The following is an 8,338-nucleotide window of genomic DNA, read 5'->3' on the forward strand; positions in this document are numbered from 1 at the left end:
CTTGTTATCTGCAACAATATAGATACAAGCAGAGATCATTAAGTGAAGTAAGCCAGACACAGAAAGATAAGCTCCACATGATCTCACACTGCGATATAAAATGTTGATCTCATAGAAATTGAGAATAGTATGGTCGTTACCAGAGGGTGAGGAGAGTAGGAGCAAGGAGCAATGGGGAAAGGTTGATCAACAGGCAGTAAGGTTCACAAGTCCTAATGTGCACAGCAGAGTGACTATAGGTAACAACCATGTACTGAATATTTCAAGAAAAAGCTACAAGAAAGGATTTTGAATGTTTTCACCATAAAGAAATAATAAATGTTTGAGGAGATCAACATGTTTAATTTGATTTGACATTATACAACATATACATGTAACAGAACATCATATGATACTTCATAAATATGTACAATTTCAAGTTTTTATAGATAAAAATTAAAATAAACTTAAATTTTTAAATGAACTTATTCAAAAGAGGACATATTAGAAAGAATTATAAAACAATATACATATCAATTTTTTTCTTTTATTTCTTCTGTCTCACTTTATTTTGATGGCACTGGTTAAATCATATGGTCGTATTTTAGGAAGTGAATGCAAACATAATGTTCACTTTTTTGATGAAATCATCTGGCTAATATTTTTCATAAGATTTTCTCTCATCTGACTTTAATAGGCATCACTATTTTCCCTTTTCTTCAAACCTATAAGCTTAAAACCTAGAGCTTACACCAAATTTTACAAATGGCAGGCAGCCAAGACATTTATCAGAATAAACTCAATATAATACTAAATCCAATGACAAGGCTAAAAAATCATAAATATAACTAGAAGAATGGACCAAACCCTTTCCCACCAGGATCATAATAATTAATGACCAGATGAGCAGAATGGATAAATACCAGATGAAGATCACTCTGGACCCACTTGCCTATAGTTCCCCAAAGAGGATGGAATTGGTTAAGGCTCCTACACAGTAGTATCATTCATTTATAAGCTTTGACCAAGTCTCTTTGAAGGTGAGAGGCCAATTGTTAAAAAGCATGGCTCAGTAATGACCAGCTCCCTTTCCTTGGTGGGGAATAAAGAAAAAGAATAAACATTGATCCAGATAACTGTGGAGAATGTTAACTCCAGTTTAAAAAATGATCTTATAAGTATAGTAGAATTTGAGGTTTTGCTTCTCCTTTGTTGATTACTGTCTTTGAAAAGAGGGGTCCTGGGGAGATCAACATGTTTACTTCGATTTGACATTATACAACAGGTTTCTGTTGGACACTCACGGAATACAGGGGCATATCTACAACTCAGGCAAGAAGAACTGTACTTGGTTACAGAAAGCCACCAAGGACAGTTCCCTCAGATGTACAGTAGGAGTTTTCTAATCCCAAGGGATCACCCTCCCCCATCCCTGATGGTATGAATCTGAACTGAATAACAGACTTTGGGGATAGTTCCCCAAATATTTCAGGGAATGACCTTTAATGTCATGGAAACACGTTTAGGAACTGAGTTATAAGCACCTTGTATTTTCTCTTGAATTAAGGGGAAATCAATACTTACCTTACAGTGAAGTTTTCTAAATTCTTCATTTCATTTTATCATCCATAAAGGGACGTTGGGGAGAAAATGTCTGTCTCTCTCTCTCTCTCTCTCTCTCTCTCTCTCTCTCCACTCTCTTCCTATGTTTCTCATGGGACCATGTTTTACTTGTGGGCCAGGCCAATGTGCCCATAAGGTAAAAATCCAGGGTCCACCCTCTCATCTCACTTCCTGCTTCCACAGAATAAACATGGCCTGGTAAGGTTCACCCCAGGATTCGGGTCTCCTTTTGCTCATTTCCCTTCTCTTTGCCTGACATTATTAGGCCAGGGTCCACCCTCTTAGCTTTTGAGAGAAGAGAGGACCATCCCCTCTTGGGCTTGAAGGCCAATCTGCTTCAGCATGGCTTCCTGGAAGGTCCTCATGTGGGTGATAAATGGCACCTGCCCAGATATTAACAACCCAGTAAATTGTTTACCACTTAGTTCTTGTTCCTTGTGTGTACATTCCCCATTTCGAGGATACAAGGGGAAAGGTAAACACCAATCCAACCCTATCAATCATGTCACACCTACACTTGCAAACGCCTGGCCTGTTGCTGGCTGCCATCCAGGTACAGACTGCTAAACCTTCAATACAGCATTGCAAAGTCCTTGAAACCCAACAGAAATCTAAAAAATTCACTCATCCAAAATACACAGCACACAACTCCTTACATTCTGCAACCATCCCTCCCAGACTCTCCCTCTGCTGGAATGCCCTCCTGCTCCCCATCCTTGCAAAGCCGATGTCCAAGGGGAGTATTAGGTATCCTTGTATTTGTGTATTCTTTCTATTCCATTTCAAATTTCCAGTAGAAAATAATTCAATAACAACAAAGAATGGGGCAAAAATAAATCAGCAAGATGGTAAAAATGAAGCAGTTATGCAAGAACCAAACTATTCATAAAGTGGCAATGCTTCTATAAGATATGAAGTTTAAATTATCAGCAGTTGACAGCTACCACCAACTCAAGATAATGCTAATGAGTGACAGCAAAGCATCCTTCCCCAAAGAGGGGAATCCCAAACAACAGTGTGAGAACAAGAGCATTGGCATACTGCGAAGAACAGAAGTGCAGCTGACTTTAAAAGGCACTGACTCCTTCTAAGGACACTTTCATAGAAGGTAGCAAAATGCTAACTTTTGTTTTTAAGTATCAGACTTCAGAAACCTTAATGATTCACTTATTAGATTAATAGCAAATAGTCTTTAGTTGCGCTTGTAAATAATAATATGTGTAATCATCTATAATTTGCTCATTATGAAACTACAAAGGACTTGGATATTAGAGCCCTTCACATCCCAGCAGGCAGACCTGTGTGACACATGAGTGGTCCATACAACACCCATGCAGATACTAATACTACTGGGTCCTTACACCTATTTTCAGCTATTCTCTCCTCCTACACTATCATCTTCCTGCTCCATTGTCTTTTAACCCAATAACCAGCATAAAACCTCCTGACTCTGGGCAAGTCAATAACCTTATTTGTAGACTGGGAAAATATAGCACCTACCTCACAGGGATGCTATAAGTTAAATGACAGGATGCTTGCAAAGCACTTCTATAGGTTGCTAATAATAGCTTAATGAACAGCAGCTTTGAACACTTTCAAAATCTGATTACTGGATGGCTACTTGAATCAGGACATTGATGCTGCATGGCTTTCAGTAATCACTGACTCAAATAACCACAAAAAATCTTTTTTATAAGATGAAGAAAATCAAATGACAACCCCTTCTCCTCTACCCCAGGTCAGTGTAAACACTCCTAAAAATACTTGGTGCAAAAATTAAAAGACAGTTGACAACCATACCATTATTATTAAATTTTTTTTTCACGTTTCAGAATAGATAGGATTATTATATGGCTCTTACCAAACCTGCTGAAGAGCAGGGTGACTGTCACCTTATTTAGAATGTCACCTTATTTAGAAAAAGAGACTTTGCAGATGTAATTAAGTTAAAGATCTTGAGATGAGATCATCCTAGATTATTCAGGTGGTCCTGAATCCAATGACAAATATCCTTATAAGAGACAGAAGAGAAGACAGATGCAGAAGAAAAGGACATGTAAAGATGGAGGCAGACACCATTTGACCCAGCTATTCCCCTTCTCGGTCTATTCCCTAAAGACCTAAAAAGAGCATGCTACAGGGACACTGCTACATCGATGTTCATAGCAGCTCAATTCACAATAGCAAGACTGTGGAACCAACCTAGATGCCCTTCAATAGACGAATGGATAAAAAAAATGTGGCATTTATACACAATGGAGTATTACTCTGCATTAAAAAATGACAAAATCATAGAATTTGCAGGGAAATGGATGGCATTAGAGCAGATTATGCTAAGTGAAGCTAGCCAATCCCTAAAAAACAAATGCCAAATGTCTTCTTTGATATAAGGAGAGTAACTAAGAACAGAGTAGGGACGAAGAGCAGGAGAAGAAGATTAACATTAAACAGGGATGAGAGGTGGGAGGGAAAGGGAGAGAGAAGGGAAACTGCATGGAAATGGAAAGAGACCCTCAGGGTTATACAAAAGTACATACAAGAGGAAGTGAGGGGAAAGGGAAAAATAATACAAGGGGGAGAAATGAATGACAGTAGAGGGGGTAGAGAGAGAAGAGGGGAGGAGAGGGTAGGGGGGATAGTAGAGGATAGGAAAGGCAACAGAACACAACAGACACTAGTATGGCAATATGTAAATCAATGGATGTGTAACCGATGTGATTCTGCAATCTGTATATGGGGTAAAAATGGGAGTTCATAACCCACTTGAATCAAAGTGTGAAATATGATATATCAAGAACTATGTAATGTTTTGAACAACCAACAATAAAAAATAAAAAAGATGGAGGCAGAGACTGGAGGAATGTGGCCACAAAGAGCTACCAGGAGCAGGAAGAGGCAAGGAAGGATCTCCCCTAGAGCCCTCAAGGGAGGGTGGCCCTACTGACACCTTGACTTTGGGCCTCTGGCCTCCAGAACTGTGAAATGACAAATTTCTGTTGTTTAAGGCCACCAAATCTGTGGTCATCTGTTCCAGCAACCCTAGCAAATACAATATCCTACTGCTTTTCATAATTGGTAATCACAGGAAACCCCCAAAGGACAACAGTAGGCTGCAGCAACTTCTACCCATCTGGGGTAGAGGTAGCAGGCCTTCCTCTGGGTTCCTAAACAGTGATGATTCAGAACCAAACACTGCATGCACTCCTACTTCTGTCTCTAGGAGACAAGAAGAGAGGACAAGCAGAAGAGGGTTCTTACAGGCTCCACCAACGCGCACGGGTCTGTTTATTTCAGTTTCCACATAAATTGGTCTGTAAAATATGATACTCCTTAAGGGATTTCAGGAGTCCAGTACAAAAACAGGGAACACTGCACAAAAGAAAGCTGATGGTCACAAATGCCCAAACTAGATGAAGTGTGGGAACAAAGCACTAGATCATCCCATCCCATCTTTTATACTGGTATAAGCTTTGCAAGCCCACGTCTTTTAGTGCAGACTATAATAATTTAAAGAGAGAAACAGAGAATTCAAATTTTCATAAACATATCCATACAAATCTTCATATATACCACAATTTTCATAGTATGACCTCATATTTTATAAATGGGCAGATGCCGGTGCATTCCAAGGTCTGACACATGTTGCTGATGTCTGCTACAGGTCCCCACCACTCTGGAGTTGGAACCTACATCTTCTTATCTTCTAACCATGTAACAGTGCTTTATATCTCAAACTCTCCATGTGCAATTATGATGATATTGACAAAATTAAAATGCTATCTAGAAAAAAATTCCAGAGGAAATAAGAGATAAGTGGACCAATTTAAAAAAAAAAGTACTATCCAATTGTGTTGAGAAGTAATACCCATAACAGAGTTTTTGTAGAGTATGCTCTTCATTTTACCTCTGCAAAAACTAGATTAAGCTTTGCAAATTAGCATTCAGTGGAAACTCTGAAACACTCATCTAAGATTATGAAAAAGGTTACACCAAATCCACCAGATTTTTGCAGACCATCTCTTAATAGGATGGTTTTTATCCCTGGTCCAAATTTATTGTCTGCTTCCATGTGAATCATTACAGTACAAATATTACCTGAATTTTATTTCCTTAGAGCCTCTCTTCATAAATTCTGTGTTTGGGAAATGTATTTTCAGAAACAGTGCTCCAAATGATGAGAAAGAGTAAATTTAGTTTCTTAACTTTGTGATTTAATGTTGCTAATACTCATGGCTAGGAGCTTCTTAAATATTATTCTTGTATCTCTTTAAAGTGAGCACAAAGAAAACTGATTTTTTTTAATGGTCATTCTCAGCCACACATTATTAAGAATTCATTTTTAAGTAAGAATTCACTTCTCCATTTACTCAACAAATATTTATTGAGACGCTATTTTGTGCCAAATATCAATTGTAGGGGATTTCGTCATGGACCAAATAGACAAAAGTCCTCCCTCAAGCAAGTTACATTTTGATGGAGAGAGAAACAACATACATGAAAAATAAGTAAAAAATAAATAGTGTGTTAGGTATCAGGAGAAATGCAGGGTATGGGTAAGACTGCTGGTGTTCACCATCAATCTGAGAAATCATCTTTAAATATTACTTTGCTTTCCTTCACAGGAGTGACCTATACTTGTTTGTTTATTCATTTGTTTATTGTGGTGCTGGGATTAAACCCAAGGCCTTGTACAAGCTAGGCGAGCACTCTACCACTGAGCTATATACCCAACCCTAATAGACATTTTATTCAATTTTTACTACTCTAGTCTTCTATGTTTATTCCTTTCTATTCATCAAATTAAAATATCTTCTTTAGAATAAAAATAATGGTGGTAGGGCAAGGAGGAAGATATTAATGTTTACTAAGCATCTATTATTCAGCCAGGCACAGCAGTAGACATGTTATATTCATTATCAGAATTGATCTGTGTATTATCCCTGAGGAAGATAACAAGATTCTCATTTTACAGGGGAAGAAACAGATACTCTGGTAACTTGCTTAGTGTCACACAGCACGTGGCACAGATGAAATTTGAATTTTGGTGCTCACATTTGTTGCCTTCCCTCCAAAAGTGACTACTATCGGGCTTCTTCTTTTTTTTTTTTTAACCCATCTTTTTCTCACTGATCAATCTTTAAAAATCTTGGATCATTAATTTCTGACACAGAAGAAATTAATTTTCCCAAATACCTAAAAGCAGCCTCCCTTCCTTTCTCTACAACCTTAGGATCAAATTAACTACGTTCAATGGAATAAAACAAAACCTTTATGGATAGCACTGACCAGTAGTTTTAATTAGTAACCATCAATAACTATCACAATTATTGGCCTCTTTTTTTCTGTAATCACCTTCCCTTTACTTATTTCTTCTGTGATAAAACCTTAAATCTACATCTCAAGCCACTAGAATGTCTAGGTGGCCACTGGGGCTGCGATATGGCAATTTAGAAACTAACAAAATGCGATATGCAATCAGAGATAATCAACTATATAAACCAGGTCTGGTTAACTTCCAGATATTTTCATTAAGGGCGTTCTTTTCCCCGTTACCTCAATAACAATTTCCAGGTAGAAGGAACCAGAAAACATGCAAATAAAATAATAGTCTCTGACAATGCAATTCTATTCTCACAATTTATTTCCCCTACCTTGGGAACAATTCATTTTTACTATGTACTCAAGAGCAGATGGATTTTGGGAAAAAACAGAGAACGTATACACAAAGATAATAAATTGGTGTCTGTATGCCAAGAAAGCCTGGCTTGAAATCTGGAGTCACAACTCGCCGGTATGGAGCTAAAAGGACAGACAGGGAGGGAGGCCCGGTCCAGTGCCAGCAACCGGCAGGTCCCTGCAGCTAGCTCGCTGCAGCGCGCAGCTCTACGTGTCGCTGGGCACCGTGAGGGTCGTGGCGGCGCTCGGCCCTGGGAGACTGAAACCGCTGCTGCACCCCGCGCTCTCCGAGCGCCGTCGGCCGGGTCACCGCGGCCTGGCCACTGGCCCGCCCCTGTCCCGGCCCGGCTCCCGCCCCACGCCCCGCGCCCAGCGCCCGGTCCCGCTGGGGCTCTGCGCCCGCGCGCGCCGCGCCCTCCCTCACCACAGCTTCCTCTTGAGCGGCAGGAGGCTGCCGCGGTTGGAGGGGGTGACACCGATGGCCATCTGCAGCACCGTCAGGTATTTCTGGTACTTCATCTTGTCCCCGCTCCGCTCGCGGGCAGGGCCCCGCCGCCGCCGCCGCCGCCGCAGACACAGCCCTTCCAAGCGCCGCATAGATCAGCTCTGGGCCATCCGCCGTCGCCACAGCTCCCGCCGCTCCCGCCGCTGCCGCCGCCGCAGTGTGCGCCCGGCTCCTGCTCCCGCCGCCGTGGCCCTGCGTGGCCGGGATCCCGATCCCACCGCCGTGCGTGGCCAGGGCTCCCGCCGCCGCCGTCGCCGTGCGTGCCCGGCCGCTCTCGCCGCCGCCGTGCGTGGCCCGCCGCTCCAGCCGCCGCCCGCACCGCCTCCTCCACCCGGGAAGCCGGGCTCCGGTGCGCACCCTGCGGGATTCGCAGACAGCGGGGCGTGCGTGGTGCGCGCTCCTGGAGCTGCGGGCGAGGCCTGATCCCCGCGTGCCTCAGTTTCTTCATCGGCCCCCCTCCTTTCCAGTCGTTTATACCCAAAAAGAATCTCAGAGTGAAAAAAAATTTTAATTTAGAATTACTACTAAATGGTTTGTTGTCATCATATGTTGTCT

The 8,338-nt window shown here is 41.6% G+C and overlaps 1 protein-coding gene across 10 annotated transcripts in view; it reads right to left on the bottom strand.

Annotated features, from left to right (window-relative positions):
- Nucleotides 1–7,897, bottom strand: part of Tjp1 (tight junction protein 1) — a 227,924-nt gene extending 220,027 nt beyond the window's left edge. For all 10 annotated transcript variants that reach the window (XM_058576762.1, XM_058576759.1, XM_058576757.1 and 7 more), the window contains exon 1: nt 7,703–7,897. In XM_058576762.1, the coding sequence (XP_058432745.1) occupies nt 7,703–7,875 (173 nt within the window). In that variant the 5' untranslated portion in view covers nt 7,876–7,897. The remainder of the gene's footprint in view (nt 1–7,702) is intronic.
- Nucleotides 7,898–8,338: the final 441 nt, after the last annotated feature.

Source organism: Marmota monax, unplaced genomic scaffold (assembly GCF_021218885.2).
Source record: "Marmota monax isolate L192 unplaced genomic scaffold, Marmota_monax_Labrador192_F-V1.1 WCK01_AAM20220418_F8-fsc00005, whole genome shotgun sequence".
NCBI classification, from domain to species: domain Eukaryota; kingdom Metazoa; phylum Chordata; class Mammalia; order Rodentia; family Sciuridae; genus Marmota; species Marmota monax.